The 18,325-nt window shown below is 31.1% G+C and overlaps 1 protein-coding gene across 1 annotated transcript in view; it reads right to left on the bottom strand.

The window, feature by feature from the left end:
- The window catches only part of LOC132757618 (sushi, von Willebrand factor type A, EGF and pentraxin domain-containing protein 1-like), a 46,081-nt gene that overhangs the window by 7,751 nt on the left and 20,005 nt on the right, over nt 1-18,325 (bottom strand). The window contains exon 22 of the mRNA XM_060748939.1: nt 9,974-10,033. Coding sequence (XP_060604922.1) covers nt 9,974-10,033 — 60 coding nt within the window. The remainder of the gene's footprint in view (nt 1-9,973; nt 10,034-18,325) is intronic.

Raw genomic sequence — 18,325 nt, 5'->3', positions numbered from 1 at the left:
TCAAAAACTACACAAAGTTCATACAAGACAGATTCGTTACGCTAATATTTTAGATTGGGATATTCCTAAAGCTTCAGGTAAAGGGCGTGCTTGTCAGTATGTTATTCCGCCCAAAGACATAACTTCGACCAATGAGAGTAACTCTGATAATAGCGCAGATTCGACGGACGAAAATAATGACGACAATCAAACATCGCCCGAAGTGTTACGTAGATATAACCATCAACTGGACGATTCAGACGTGTTACACCATGTTTCTTTGTCACATTTACAAAAACAATTAAGCCAAGAAAATCAAATGTCAAATCCAGACTCATTTAGTAGCGATGAGATGGACAATGTACCATTATCCGAATTACAATGTCACTTACGTAATCAAACTTATACAGGTAACAAAAGTGATGCTTCTAGCCACAAGATGTCAACAAATAGGTCAGATTCAGACGAAAGTCAAGTACAAGCAAGGTCACTCGACAATAATCATTACTCTTCGGACACAGAAAGCTATGAATTTATGGTCTCATCTGTAAACAAATAAAAGGAGAAACGCTTTCAACACAAATGCTCTAAGGTTAAGTCCTCAGATTCAAAACATCAATCTATCAACAAGCTTTTAGTTGAATGTTTATCTAAGATAATATAAGACAATTTTTGTTGTTTTTTTGTTTTTGTTTTTTTTTCAAAATTAAATTTTTCATGTTACTTTCAAATGCATTTAATTTATTTTTCAGACATAAAGATGTTTCTATTGTTTTGCCTATTTCATTTTGTCTGGGCCATGACTTGTTATGACAACGTTATATTTTCAAAAGATAATGAAATCTCTATAACAAAAGCGCATTGGAACGCCATTTAAGTTTATGATACTAAATTATTCAGCGATTATCTCTTTCAAATTCCTACTAATGTTGATACAGTTAACAAAACGTTGCTTGAAATGAAAACACATTATTTACAAACTAAAGATGAGGATAACTTTTTGCCTGATTTACAAACAATACATGACATGAATTTAGACATCAATAATCTCCGACTGACATATGACAACGTACTAAATGAATACACAGATTTTTTAAGCCTTCGTGACACTAATAAACAGAAAAGAAGTATTTTAGGCTTAGGGAAAGTATTTCGATTCTTATTTGGCACCGCTGATGATAACCATGTTCATTCGACGATTTAATATTGGTATGCTCTTCAGAGCATACCTTTTGGAATATCTAGTCGTCAAGATGTTTGATGCGATCGAGGAAAGATCAGCACCGGACTGTGATATTAGTGGGACCGACCCCTGTGTAACCATCACGTGGTCCACAAAATAGACATCATTTCAAACTTTTCGTGGTGCTATGCACAAACTGTCCTTAACTTGAAAGGCAAGTTAATGACTCACCTATTCTTAAGAGGGGCGAAACGGGACATTGAAAAAAAGGTAGCAGAACGCAATCAACAGGTCTGCTACCATTGCCTTGGATTAGAGCTCACTCCGTCGGCATTAGGGAATCTACTCCGACTGCCGTTTTATGGAAGATATTTTTGATCGTTTAGTCCACAGATCCAGCCATGCGACATCAGGGCACTTTTACCCTCTCTGGCAGACGTCACAAAGATGTAAAGCTGAGAGCACAGTGGATTAAAACGAAGAAAAAATATATTTTTTCAGTTTTATTTTTTTTTTAATTTTTAAAAAAATTTCGCATTAATTTTTCCAAAAAATCATTAAATATTTCATGGCAGTAAAATCTCATTTAGGATTTTTTTATTAACTCATGCATCCAATAAAACATTTTTTTGTTGTATTTTGTTCTTTGTTTTAAGTAATATTGTTTGTATTTTTATTGGTGACAGAGGTATATGTACATTTATAATATTTCTTTGATTTTTTCTTTCAGGATATGGTAATGGGCATTTTACGGGTTTTATACATTTCTTTTATTTTTTTATTACATTTTTATTACTTTTATTATAACTTTTAGTAAACATATTTTTTATAAGTTATATTTTTAAGTCAGTTCAATACTTTTATAATTAAATTACTCTTTAACATTTCATGGACATATGAAATGATAAGCTAATTTAAGTCTTCAACTTTTGTATAATTAATAATAATTTGTTCCTAGCTAATCCTTTATTGTCACATGTTAACAACAACAAATTACATGTACATGTTACTTAATTATATTTTATGTATTTTCAGGTTAACACGAAGGCATAATCTCCAGGATAGATATTCAAAAGCAGAACAGAACAAAACTACGTTTCTTGGACAATTATAAAGAAAATGTGTTAATTTATAGTTTTTAAAGTGTATTGTTTTGTATTTACTTATTTTATACATAGTGTTTTAACTAATTCTATTCCTGGGATATTCTGCTTTCGTCAAAAATTAAAATTTAAAAATGACTAATAGGACAAACCAGTGTTAAATTAATTAATTAGAACTACAAAGTGATCATGTTTTTAAAAAAATCTTTACCTAGGACAGCAAAGTGTTATTTTATTTTATTCTCGAACTATAGAACAGTGTTTATTTTAGGACAATTCAAGAAGTGAAAATATAGTTATTTTATGTATGCATATATATTCGGAAAATTTCTTGTATCAGTTTTCTTATATTAGTATTACATTATATACCATAGTTTTCTTTTATATTTGTTAACATATGTATATGGAAAAAATATTAATTATGATTGGTTTAAATAATATCACTTTAAATGATTAAAACATATTTGATATTGGTAATTATATCTATTGTTATATGTTAATTGTAAAGTGTCAGTTGCGTACCTTAAGTTTTCTTGTTTTTATTTTTGCATTTGATTTTTCTTCACTCTTGAAACTACTCTTAAGCATTCAGACTTAAAAATGATATAATTTTTCTCTTTAAATAAGTTTTATTTTAAAATACCTGTAATTATTTTTTAATTGGTCGGGAAGATATTGTAGGATAACGGTGATTAGACGGTAATTAGTCAACAAAATAGGCGGATATATTAATTATGATAGAGCTGTCACCGGGCACACGAGTAAGATATGCCTGATTTAGTTAATTGATGGGCATGTCATCACATAAGTGGTGATTGTACCGATAGCATGTAAACATAATTGTTAATATAATTGTTAGCTGTCCGGAAACGCATATTTGCAGTTATGAATTATGGGTTAAAAAAGTTTAAGGCGTATAATATTTTACAATTTAAGGTAAGCAAAATATTACTTTCTCCAGTGTGTTTTTTTATGTTTAATAGACTCACTCACTCATGTTAAATTATGCTAGATACGCAGTTGACATTAATTCTTATTGCTTTACGTATTTGTTTAAGAATTGTGAAATTATTAAAGACACTGATTAAGCAATAATTGTTTTATAGAATAATATCTTATACTAAATAAACACATATATCTGACGTTTATAAACTTGATATTGTGTTGACCTATTAATATTGAGTTATTCAGATCTTGGCGTTACACTACAAAACAACAGTTTCGACTATATGTCAAATAGAACTGCCATTAAACGGAAGGTCTGACATTATAATTATGTCTTAAGTGTTCATGTAACTACATAATAAGAAACATTTTGTATAATTATGATCAGTGCCTGTTAGTTTAACTTTCTGGAAATATCTAAATGTCGATAAAAACTGCCATTTTTCATGACACAGAGAAGGTTTGTCGATAAACATGTGTTCCAGTGACTTAAACTGTAAAATCTATTCCGTTAAAAATAACTTTAGATAAACGATCAAATTGCTTAACTATATTTGATTCTAGATGTAAAATATAAATAAAGCATTAACTAATTGCAAAGTTAAACGGTACGGTCACATTATAAGATACGAAATGTTAAAATGCTTTCGGATGGTTTGTAAAATGTTACTTTGAATTCAGTATTACGCCACATTTGAGCTAAATATTGAATAATGAGCTCAGATAATGTTTCAGTTGCCTTTTGCCTTCGTTCTCTTAGCTGAACTCTGTAAAGCTCAAGTTAATTAGGTGGGTAGAATATTTATACTAAAGCAGTAACTAGATCATCATAGTTATGTCCTCACGTTAATTTTCAAAAGGTTAAACGCTGGCTCTTCATAACTTTTTCTCACTCTTCTAGTTCCAAAATGTATATGAAAGCTGTACAGCAAATGAGTTTTTATTGAAAACCAAACAATATCAGCAGATGTTTATCATTTGTGATACCGATCATGAACAACAAAATATGGATATTTTCGATATTTTTGGACGACTGTTCAAATTTCTCAAATGCTGTATCCATATAACAATTTTTTGAAAACTGTCAGGGAATAAAGCAAACTAAAAACAAAATACCTTTGATTAAATAAGGATAGTCCGTGTTTAAAAAATCAATGCACAAAAACTATATACAATTTTTACAAATCAATAAATGTTGAACAAGGTATAACTTTTGATGTCCTAAACGCTTGTGAACTTGTTAGGTAAAAACTTAAAATACCAAATTTCTGATCGATAATTAATTCACATTTTACCACACGAGTAGTGCACATATATCAGAAAATAAAATACATACATCACACAAGTAATATACATATATCACACTAGAAATATACATATACCACACAAGTAATATAAATAAATCACACTAGTAATATGCATATATTACACAAGTAATATACATATACAACACCAATTATATACATTTATCACACAAGTAATATATATCACACTAGTAATATACATATATTACACAAGTAATATACATATACCACACAAGTAATATACATATATTTACACAAGTAATATACATATACCACACTAGTTATATACATATATCAGCAAGTAATATACATATACCACACAAGTAATATACATATATCACACTAGAAATATACATATACCACACAAGTAATATACGTATATCACACTAGAAATATACATATATCACACTAGTAATATACATATACCACACTAGTAATATACATATACCACACAAGTTATATACATATACCACACTGGGAATATACATATACCACACAAGTAATATACGTATATCACACTAGTTATATACATATACCACACAAGTAATATACATATACCACACAAGTAATATACATATACCACACAAGTAATATACATATACCACACCAGTTATATACATATATCACATTAGTTATATACATATACCACACAAGTAATATACATATACCACACTAGTTATATACATGTACCACACCAGTTATATACATACATCACATACTATTATACATATACCACACAAGTAATATACATATACCACACAAGTTATATACATATACCACACCAGTTATATACATATATCACGTATGTATTAAACAACTTCACTAGAATATAAACATACCGCACTAGTAATAAATATATATCACGCAGGTTATATACATATATCACACAAGTAATATAAATATGCAACGCATGTGATATACTACATAACAAGTAGACATATATCACATAAGATATATACATATATTTATGTTAATGCACAAATAAAAAAACATGCTATCTTGTTCATTGTTTTGTTTTTTCAAATACAATTGTCTAACAATTTGACAATTGAATGTCGTGTCTCTCGCAGGTGCATTATGATGACGGGCGACATTCTAAAAGTCGATATCACACCTTGAAAACCAAAAGCTGTCCATTGAATGAGAATATCCCAATGTGTCTTTAAAAATCAAAGTCGTTGTAATTCAATTGTTAAAATTCATGACCATCAAAGGACTCTGATCCGTACTTAGATTCACCTTCATCCTTCGGACTCTCAAATGGTGGTATAGCGGAAGAAGGGAAGAATTCGTTAGTATGGAACTTTTTCCGATAATTATCTGTACAAACGGAAAGACTGGATGTTGGGCGTACCATACTTAGGCTAGCAAAGCTTCCAGTAGTCTCACTTTCCCGGAACTGTCGTCTGATATAATCATAAAACAGAAGTAACATTTTTGCATGCGTCACAAATCGCACGGTTAGGGTCGTTTTTGTGCTTGCCAGATTTATATAGATATTTAAGTACTAAAGTTACGTCATTTGAAAAGTGCGATAAAAAACGAGCAAAATATTATGTTAAAGGCCATGCAGAAATGTCGCAACGAAGTAATGCTTATTCTACTAAAAAAATATTTTTTTATAAATTCTGAAAGATTAACTGATCGTAAAATTACTGTCAAACTGAAATGAAAGCATTCATGCTATAACATCAGAATTGTCGCAGTGTAACACAATCAATCATTGTACGCACTGAATACCAGCAATAAGAAATATCCTTCTTAATATCTGTTTCAGCATATATATTTTTTTTAAATTACAAAATTTGGCTTTTAAGTTCACTCATTAGTTTTATTTGACTTTATCATGAAATAAAATGCATGTCATGTTATTGTATAGTTACTACTTTAGTAAAAGTAATACCTTAATTGGGATTCAAATATAATTTAGGCAATAGGGTATAAATTATCTCTGGTTGTACTAAATTTGTGTCTATCCAAAATCTGTACGAAGAAACCAGCTTCAAACCTCTTAAGGAACGACGAAAGAAGCATAAATTAACTCTTTTCTATAAAATGTCAAATAACCTATCATCACCTTTTCTTAAAACGTTAGTTCCAAACCATGTCGGAAGTACCACAGCCTACAACCTAAAAATGCAGACAACCTAAGAAACTTTCAATGTAATACTCGCCTTTTTTCTTCTTCGTTTGTTCCTCAAACAGTTACTGATTGAAACCTTTTATCTCCTAAAGAGGGAAATTCACCAACTCTTAACAATTTTAAATCCAGACTTAACAATGATATAAGGAAGGTTCCAATTCATTTTACTATGGAGACAGAAAATTACAAATCCACCACACACGCTTTAGAAATCACTGCAGTTCATTAAACGAGCACCTATTCTCAAAAAACATCATAAAAAGTCCCCTTTGCACATGTGGTGAAATCGAAACAACATATCACTACTTTTTCAGATGTTTACTATTTGAAACACAAAGGACACAGCTAATTAACTAAATTAATTCACTTGAAAATGCAACCCCTACATTTTCCCTTGTTGTATATGGTGATAGTAACAACCCACAAATCAACAAATTTGTCTTTGAATATGTTCACCATTATATACAACAGACAAGGAGATTCTCATAAAGAGGCCCACACAATCCAATACCGTAAGCAACCTAAATCTCTCTCGCTCTCTCCCTCTCTCTCTCTTAAGAGTCAACATGACAATAGAAGTGTACAGGGAAGTGCCGTTATAGGCATCTGAAGGTACTTTGAATCAAATTCATTATTTCCGTCTTTACGGACGGGGTTTTAAAACAAAGAAATACATTTGTTTCAAGAAAAAAAACTTTGAAACTATCGAAAAAAGACAACTAATTGCAACATGAAATGTATTTGAGAAATTGTTCTGTTTTAAATTTGTTCATATTATAAAACGACATTTATATGATAAAGAAGACCAAAATAATTAAATAAAGTAACCACTGGTAGACTACCGACGTTTAATGGCCAAATAATGAATAGGTAATATGATATTGATGACATAACACGTAAAGTAAATACACTTTTATTTCAATATAAGTTTACAAAGCATACGATTAAAACATGAAAATATTAATACCGATCTTGATGTATTTGCATGTATTCAATAAAGACTTTTCAGTTAAAGACTGAAAAAATTCAATAACTATACTCGAAAGATTTCTTGAAAATTCAAAGGTGCTTTTGTAAATATATGCCATTACATATTTAACTTGAAGATATTACCAAATACGATCGAATTTATAGTGAAAATGAACGTTTATTTGCCATTTTATTTATTTTTATCAAATTTGAAAAACTTGTGGTCAAGTTTCATGAATTTTATTATTTTCTTTTGATCTTAGGTATTTACTGGTTCCACTCTCATAATTATTAACTGAGGATTTTTATTCTAACATTCATGTTAAATATTTAAATTTGCTTTCTTATTGGAGATTAGCAATTGCAATAATTTTGAGTCTTTTTCTTCACGGCAATATAAAGCACAAAGCTCTAACCCGAGGAAAATGGTTTTGATGGGTGACTTCCTTGTTCTTTATATATGTTTTTGAACCGGTGATTTGTTCTTTCTTCATATAAAGTGTACAATGTTAGGTAAACCAGACCAGTTTCAGTTGCCAGTCATTCAAATACCAAGTCTGATTCTATTGCGAATTTACATTCCATTTGGTTGGAGATACTTCTTTACCCAAAGACGATCGATCATCACAAGTATATTTGTAACGTTCTATTTTTTTGGAAATTTTCTTTATTGCTTTGCGAGTAATTTTGAACAAGCAAATTATAACCATCAAGCTATCCTCCTGATATAATTTCTTCAATGCACTCAAAGTTGTGCCAGAGAAATAATGTAAGGAAGAGAACTTTGTGTGTTCCCGATGAAGTATTCATGTGATATTTATCAAACATAATGATGCAATCTGGCACACAAGGTTAAAACAAACAAATAAGGGGAAAACACAAAAAATAGAATGATAAATAATAAAAAAATAAAACAGAAATATGTATCATTATAAATAAAATAATAAATGGTCCTCACGTTTTACATTTTCATTTGTTTTAAATCAAAACAACCAATTGGAGTCGTGGTCATGTTCTTCATTAATCGTACAAGTCGTTTTCAAAATAAAACCCCATTTTAATGTTTTTCTTATTGAATGTTACTTTTGCATTTCCATTATCAGACGACATGCTGGAATGTGGGCGTATCATATTTAAGCTGAATAAGCTGCCATTGATTTCTTGTCTAGCTGAAAGTCTGAAAAATGAAAAAGAAGACTAATTTGATATACATATATCTTTTTTTTTCTTTTTTGTTGTTGTTGTTGTTGTTTTTTATCTTGTATGGTATTTTACCTTTCTTTCGCATAACACTTGTGACTCGAATCAGTTGATGAATGCAAGCATACGAGTACCTGAACATTGTATTTCAAAGTACTTGTATAAGGACATTGTATGTCAAAGTACGCGTATACTAAAAATTAGCTGATGATGCCTTTTTTCCTGCAGCAGTACCAAACAATTAAGCATTAATGAAGTTTGGTTGCTTTGTGAATTTACTAAAATATTACTTTTTTTCAATTAATGCTTTGTAATAAATGCGTAACAATAAAATTTAATGTATTTGTATTTGTAAGATAATTTTTCAAATGAATAGCGTCGTTATAGAATTGTTTTAATGTTTATATAATTATTCTTATCACAACATCGCTATAAATTTGTGCTCTAAATAGTGGTGTTCTTAGATGCCATATTATCTCGCAATATTACTTTTATTTCCATAAGGACATTAGATATATGAACTTTTCCTACTTAAGATCACATCATTTCATTGATGCATAACAAGGCAGTTTAGATGTCGTTTTCCCGTCTTCATAAAAAATAAGTAGATAATGAAATGTAGCCATATCGCATTTTTACATATAATTAAGTTGGTTTTAAATGTTGTACTTACTTTTTTGTCTTCTTGCATAATATTAATACGATTGCAATGACAATGAAGAGACACCCAAAGCTGACAGCAACCGGAATCGCAATAGTTACTGAAAGATTATATTATTTATATTTATTATAAGAAAACATTACTTATTGAAATAAACAAAATCGAAAAGTATAGATAAATTTCTCCATTAGAATCAAGCAAACGGTGGTAATTCGTATTGTGAAGTGTAGAAAACACAATCTTAAAGCTCTATTCTAGTTACTATCTTAAATCTGATAAACATAAAGATAGTATGTCACTTTTGTATCATGTAAATACCGTAGAAAAACTTCATAGTATTGATAATTACTTTTAAATAAATTAAAGGAAAAAATTTGTACAATATAAATATTACTACAACCTCACATTTTACATTTCTTGTAACAAATGCTTGAAATAAGCAAAAGTTTTATTCAAATTAACGAATATCTATTTCAGCAAAATTACATGTTTTGTCGCTGCTTTCGTCTTCTTTTTCTTTGTTCTTTGGAATTATCTCCACTAATTCTGAAATATGTACGCATATAGAGAAGAAGTCGGCAATTGAAAGTTCAAAATAAAACAACCATAAACATATGTACTTTATGAATGCTTCATGCTATCGGTAAGCTATTGTAATTTTTTTGCTTACTTATTATATGAAACGACCAACATGGGAAACTTAAATGCTCCAGATTACCATGGATAGGCGTGAAGTAAATATCACAGATTACCTTATATACGTGCCAGGTGGTCTTTCGAATATTATTTTTAAATCATTGTGTCCTTGTGTACATAATTGTCTAGTTATGTATGTGTTATGTTTCTTTACATTCCATAAATAAGCCACCATCCTATATCATTTCAAATTTATCACAAATTTACGGAAGCCCATAAATGCCATTTTGTCTTAGGACTTTTGTCTTATGACTAATGACTTATGTATTATGACTTTTGTCTTATGTATTATGACTTGACAAAAAAGGCGGCAAAAAGGCAAGTTTCATCACATGCGCCCATTATGGCTGACGGAGGTAAATCTGATAGTGAAACAGAAGACAATTTGGTAAGTGTTGAAATTTAAACAGTTAGGCTCCCTTATACAAGCTTATTTCTCAATGTATTATTGTTTGTTTATAGCGAACACTATTTATGCTATTTATTTATAGCACATACTTGCTCCGATTCATGTATCAGCTAAAACTACAAAGATTTCATCAAGAGTACAAAATTTAGACAATTTAACAGGTAAATATTCCTGCTGTTAGTGCAAAGTACTCCTCACAGTGTTATCTCACCATATCTGTTCATTAACCTGTGCAATCACTTGAACAATATATTTGACTTTCTTAGTGTTGAAATAGTAAGGAAATAAATACAAATATCCAAGATTAATTAATAAGTGATTTTACTGCTTTGAGGTTTGCAAACATCATGATTTACTATGGCCACCTGTTTTTTATGTTAGCAGGGATAATGCTTGTCATGAGAATCAAATTTCAAAGATAGATAAACTTCATTCATGAGTGTAAAAGCGGAATAAGGTTCATTTCCCTAAAAAAGCATGGATTATGATACACTTGACGGCTTAATAAAGGCCTGGTACCACTTAGCAGATACAGCGTCATTAAAGCCAGTTAGCATATATAACACGTAATGTGTGGTAAGGTGATGTGTATTTTGAGAAACAGCAATAACATTAAAGAATATTTATAGGTCTGATCATATTTCACTTAATTTTTTACAGCACATAAAATTTCAAAAATATCTATAAATTCATCATTTAAATTTCTAGAGTTTTATCTTTAATTCAGTTTGTATATATTGTTCTGTACTATGGTCTGTATAGAAACTATGCGAACAACAGGGAAAATATAAATCACTTTTATCTACATCTTTCAAGTTGCTGGCTAATTAACTGTAAGGTGAGATATAAAATGATGCAAGGTTGACCCGGTATGAACTGATAAGTCACAACACTTGGAATAATCTATTCATGTGTAACAAGTTTATTCAGGAGACCACTAAATGATTAAAGGAATTATTAATGATAATTTTTCAAGAATAAGTATGGGTAAGAGTTCGTATTAAGACGACCGTAGGGAGTCTTATCGAACTCTTACCCATATAACTGCAAATCGGCTCTTACAACTCGATATCAGATAAAAATATAGAAAGTGTCACCTCTTTAATTTAGCATAACATTATTTTCCCCCAGCAGTCACGTACAAACAAGGATGGGGTCCAATTACTTAATCTGGCATGTAAAACAATGAGTTTTCAACAATACCTAGGATTGTTAATGCAATTCATTCCTGTCATATGAAACAAAATAATGTTTTCTTACTTTTTTAGAAAATATAAACAGTAGCAATTAATAATTGACATTTTTCTTAGAGTTAAAAGGATATCAAAAAGTTACTGTGTTCTCATTTGTCTCTGCGAGCTGAGCTCCACGTGTATTATCTATGTAATAAATTTGAATGTATCCTCACATTGCTACAGTGTTATCAGCCTTTTTAGAAACACCTGACCTGGCTAATTTAAATATGCCAATTACAATTTTCACTATCAGCACTGGTTTCTTCATGAAAAAGCGGCTACACTAATTACTGTCGAGTAAGAGCCGATTTGCAGTTATAATAACAATATCTATTTCAAAATCATATCGAAGTAACACTTTCTGTGTCATAGGCTAATAACAATTGATAACACAACTTTATATGAGACATGTATAAATGTTATAATGGAGTACTTATAAGAATGCTACACTTTAATTTAAAACTGCCTTTAATAAGTGTTTTTAAAGCAGTTACAATAACAAAATCAATTTAAAAAAACTGACCAGCAGGACTATTGTTCACTAGAACTGAATTGGATAACACAAGCGAGGAATGTCAGTTTTGATTTTGAGAAACATAACATTTGAAGTAGATTTATGGAAAGATAAACATAAAGTACCTTTGTAAATATTTACAAAAAGGAAAGGTTTGGGAGAATAAGTGCCATCTGTGAGATATCTCACTATACACTCAGTGACTCAGTGAATCGGCTATTATCACCTGGTATCTCACTTACGGAGAATTTGAATTTTGTAGCAAACAACAAAGCATGATTTATGTGTGAAAATGTAATTATTAAGATTTATAAAAATTATTCCAAATTTCAAAATATTGTTTTGTTAATAAAAGAAATTCAACTTCCAAGCTCTTCACTGGCATGTGTATCACTGAAAAGAAAAAAAATGGAAACAAAGTGATCCCCCTGAAGCATTAATTACAACAAAATTATGCGAAAATTGCAGACTCAGTTTGATTGAGTCTGTACATGAGAGATAATGAATAAGTGCAACATCCCTCACGCCCCCTTGCACCGTCTTGAGCGGTACTCAATATCCACACTTAATACTGCTGGCATCAATGATCACGAAGGCCAGAAAAGTATACCAACACTGACGTACATTTTAGAACCATCTTGCTCTTTTATAGTTTTACTTTTCACCTCGATTATAATTGCAAAGTTGTCTCAATATCAGGTTCTTTTTTTAGAACACATCAGTCAAACAGTGGCTTAGTAAGTTTTATGAATGTCCATCCACATTAATACACTGATGGTCACTCCTTTGCCTCTGTTGAACATGGTCAGGATGTTAGTCCCAAATATTTCTCGGACGAGTCCTAATATGGACCATTTCATTTCGTGAGAGAAAGTAGTTTACAGTGCCCTAATCTTAACTCTCTAGAATTTACGTTTTCACCGCAAATTTTATGAACATTTGCCAGGAAAATGTTTTGATTGGTTTTCTAGGTCTTATTCCATTATTGGTCATCTGATTTATGAATGAATATATTTGTTAGATTAAGTAACAAGATTCTTGCAAGACAGACACATTTTGATACATTTTGTGAAACTTGATTCTTGCAATATTCTGTATGAAATATACATTATTTCTCCTACAGGAAAATGTGAGAAGAAAAACGAATTAAGGAGCTAGTTAAAAATATAGCAGGGCAAAAAAAGAAGAAAAACAGCTTATGATGGAAAATCCAAAAAAGGTAAAAATGAGACATTCAGTCTGGTACGTTACTCTGTTACAATGGAAAATCAAGTTTTTTTTTCAAGAGACAGGTTTATGATTTATAAGTACAACTCCCTAGATACTGAATAATGATGTTTTACCAAATAAATTTTGCTTTGGGTAGTTGCTGGGTCCTCCTAAAGAAGTGTGAAGAACATGTCCCATGCCTTAAACTTGCAACAAAAATAATCATTTTAGTTTAAAAAAAACAGTCTTCATATATGTACATCTATATCTGAGTCATGATTATATATATAATAATTAAGGATTTAATTAACTCTTTAACTTTTAAAGCAGCATACTTCAAACATTCATGAAAATTCTCATGAATAATATGAAAAGGAAAATATTGTTATGAACAAAGTAATAATCTACTTACAATCCACGTAAATTAGCAAGGGTGGTTAAATTGGCAAATATAGCCCTTTCGTTACGCGTTTTAGGAGAATTATGGTGATACATACTGCAAAACCAGTGATTTATCCCAAACATGTAAATTATAACTTAATTCTTGAATCTCTTTACTTTCTTAAAATCTTAGCATATTTATCTTAAGTTTGAGTTTTTTTTTTAAATATTTTGACTCATCTTTAATGCTTTAAAGTCATCTACTATGATACTTTGTGCATGTACAACTTTGTTCTTTTGTCAGATTACGTGCCATATATCCTTATTAATATAAAAATCAAGTTAAGTGAAATGGTTGATTCAATTGCATTAATTCAGCATAACTTATTCAAATATAAATAAATAAGAAGTTTCACACTATTGTCTTTTTTTTGCGTTCATTGAACGCTGCCTTAACTTGTTGATTTTGTTTATCATATTTTGTGGGAGGAATGAAATATGAGAGTACCTGAATCAGTTGTATTTTGATATCATTATATATACATGCAATGATATGTAATTAATTATGAAAAAGATAAGACAAGCTTGTAGTATGTAATCATTCAAAATATTACTTTTTTCCTCTCCAAATTGAATGTTTTATGTAATGAAACTTTACTATAAATGTATATTAATATGTGAAAATACAAGAGTACAATAAATGATAATTATTAATCTGATATTGAGGAATCTATGGTGAAAACAAGGATTTTTTTTTAATTTAAAATATGACATTTTTGAAGCCAATTCTTTGGTTTTTTTTCTAAACATGATCAATAGGTGGAAATGTAAAATCACTTAAAGAATGATCTGATACATGCAATGGTTCTACCAAATCGATAAAGATTTCTCGAAAATGACAAATAAGCAAATGTTTGACTTTTCATTCTTCTAAAAATTTGTGCAATGTTTGACTACATAATATAAAAATAAACACTTTTAAATAACCTACATGCAAATCTTTCTTTTTATTTCTATTAACAAAATAATTCGAAGCACTAAGATTCAGTTTGTATAAAAAAACAGTTTGAACATTTATGATTATTTTGGCACAGAACCGACATGCAAATAACAGTCAAATTTAGTATTCTCAAGTAAAATTATCACCAAGGAGATAGGGTAATAGATGAGCAAGCTGCGAGACTTCTTGCTTTTTACATGTCTGTATAAATCAAATAATGCATACTTCTTAACCGAAATACCACAATACATAAGCCGTATTACATAATGCCATGATACAAAATACAAAAGTCAAAATACATAAGACATAATACAAAAGTCAAAATACATAAGACATAATAACAAAAGTCAAAATACATAAGACATAATACAAAAGTCAAAATACATAAGACATAATACAAAAGTCAAAAATACATAAGACATAATACAAAAGTCAAAATACATAAGAACATAATTCAAAAGTAAAAATACGTTCTGGTCTTTGTGATACATTGACAGAATGTTCATCTCTTTAAATGTTTTATTTGAAAGCTGGTCGAGTGCAATCAAAAATTAAGTCAAGAAGTAACTCAAATTACGATTGTCTGTGTGTCCATCCGTCTGTTTGATGTCTGTGTTTAATTTAACGAATCAATGAATCGACCATTGGCGTAACAATAATGTTTTGTGTTTTTTTTTTTTATTTTTTGAAAGAAATAACAGCAGTTTGCATGTGGAGTGACAATTTTGGTTGGCTTATTAATGACGTCTACATTTAAGTTTTGGGAGGTTGAGTTCATAATTTCTATATAAACTATTCTTAGGTGTATTTTCACATAATTATCCTAGATAGTTATTATTTCTTCTTCGAACGCGAGGGTCTGTAGACTGCGGCATAATATTATATAAGTTGCTTGGATGGCTTCCTGAACTCGTGGGACTTTTAAGCATTACCGCGGAGGGATCGGTACAGATATACGATTTAAACGCAGAGGCACTGTTCAGAAGTTATAAATTATGCAAATTTTTTCCAGATGGATTTTGTATGGAAGTTATCAGATATGGTAGTAACCTTCTTACTATACGGAGAAGTATCTAAATTTGTCATGCAAATGTCTTGATGTGTTTCTCTCTCGCAGTTACTAATAATTTATTTGAGAATGCTAAAAACGAGATGACGGCTAGAGAGCAGTTGACAGATGTAGATGATAAGCATCCGGTTCTTTACTATTGTAGTATGACCCAACACCTGGTGAATATGTGTAAAGTACCTAACTTTGCAATCTCATTCACTGGATTCTGAGTATTGTAGTCTTTGATGACGGCTTTCTTGACAATTGTAGTGGATTCCTGACGGGAAAGGATGTATCCACTGGGGAAGATTGTTTCAGTGACAGGCTACAGTCAACAAGGTCTCTATTTTTGAGCAAGCAGTCCGCGTTCTATTTCATCAATGCAAGGGAATTTATTACCTGACGGTTGTGGGTTGAAGCAGATAATCGGCGGAATCAATGGGTACTTGATAAGACATATTCTGAGTGATATTTTCAAGTGGTATAAAACAACGAACCTTTTTATCCCCGTAACTGTCCTGAGTGATAACTGCGAAGGTATCGGTTGAAGATACACTTAGAATGATGCGCTGTAAGGGTGGACTCTCTGTTTTGTGCAGAAAAATAAAACTTTGAACACACTGGTCATGCACTCAGGGATTTTAATGACAGTAAGATTCAGTCCCTGGATGCAGTAAGTTGTATGCTTATGAACTGACCATCAATGGAGACTTACAGTTTTGGATCTGTTACTGAACCTCAGTTTAGAGGATGAGACAGTGCTATGTTTTTTTTGACATCATGGGGACTTCAGTTGACCCTTGTATGAACCTTAATGAGGACAGTAAAGTTGACTGTTACTGAACCTGTCGTAGTTGGACAGTGTTACTGAACCTAAATGGGACAAAAAAGTGTATTGTACTGTTACTGGACGATCAACTACTAGTTTGTTCCATTACGCATGAGTATAAAGAGTCAGTTGATGAGTGTAGTGAAGACAACTGTTGGCTATTTCAAAGAACGTTCAAGCAGCGAAGTTATCTATACGCGTTAATTTTAGATGTAATGTGCCAGAATTCCTTTGATGTTTAGTATGACCTAATTGGAGACGCTCTTGTTATCTTTTACTCAGTGCATAAAACTGTAAATGAAGGCGAATTAAATGTCCAGAAAGGCTCTTGAACGAGACAGTTAAAGTTCTCGCGAGTAAGGCTTTCTGTTTCGGTTATTTTGCATTAACATTGTGTCTAGTCTAAAGATCAAATTTGGATTGACCTACTGTTGTGTGTCGATGCCAAATCCCCCTTTCTAAAAGTGACATTGCTGAAAGCTATCCGGCTGTTGTTACTTGCCACACAGGTTCTCTTTATTGATTCGAGACTTAACCAAGAGAACTGCATGGATCGATCTTTGAAGTAGTGAATTATGTTGACTTGGGGATTTCAAATAGTTAACTAATGTTCTGCTTACCACCATGCACAGGTATGCAACCAGGTACACTTTTTTCAAGCACCTAGAAATTTTGGTTGGTAGTAGACTTAATTTTGAATGGCAGGCACTCTTGCAGAATTATTCATGTGGGGATTCAAGAGGAGATGAAGAGAAATGAAAGATCAGCTGTTGAACATTGCGTCAAAAGAAGTCCACATGCCTTACAAACTTGAAATGGCTGTATTTGTAGCGTTAATAGTAGCATTGTAACCATGGGCTGCTATGATCCGATAGCAGACTCTGATTCCAACAGGTTTGTATCACTAAGTTGAAGGGGTGTGTAGAATAAGTAAAGTTATAATGGACTGAAAATTTGGTTTGATATATATTGAGTTTTGTGACGTCAAGAGTAGTTAATATACATTAAATAAATTTTCATCCCGAACCGAGTTTAGGGGTATGTAGCACGTCACCGGTGGTCGTCAGTCGGTTGGTTGGATTGTTTGTGTTGGCCGTTCGGTCAGCGGTCCGTTGATTTTCCTTGTCCGGAGCATATCTGAAACTCATGGTGGAATTCCTTAAACTCATACATGGTCTTGCAGTACTAAAGAACCATACTCCATCTGACTAATACTAGTTATTGGCTTTGTTCTCTTTTCCTTGTCTTGGAGATAACTTGAAAACTACTGGTTGTATTCATACAATTTCATCAATCGTCAGCACTTAAAGGGAGTGCGTACCAAGATCATAACTCCATTTGACAATACAGAGTTTTGCCCTTTATATTCTTTATTTTTCGGAGCATAACTTAAAGTAGGTTCGAATTTACAGCCCTTTGTTACTTTTTCTGCAGTGTCTAACATTGAAACTTGGTTTGGATTCATACATCGATACCTGGTTCAAGCACATGAAAGGAGTTGCAGTATATACTAT

The sequence above is a fragment of the Ruditapes philippinarum genome, unplaced genomic scaffold, assembly GCF_026571515.1.
Source record: "Ruditapes philippinarum isolate M1 unplaced genomic scaffold, ASM2657151v2 ctg591_1_1_1_1, whole genome shotgun sequence".
Lineage (NCBI taxonomy): Eukaryota > Metazoa > Mollusca > Bivalvia > Venerida > Veneridae > Ruditapes > Ruditapes philippinarum.
Note: the sequence above shows the minus strand (reverse complement) of the source record. Positions and strands in the feature narration are given on the sequence as shown.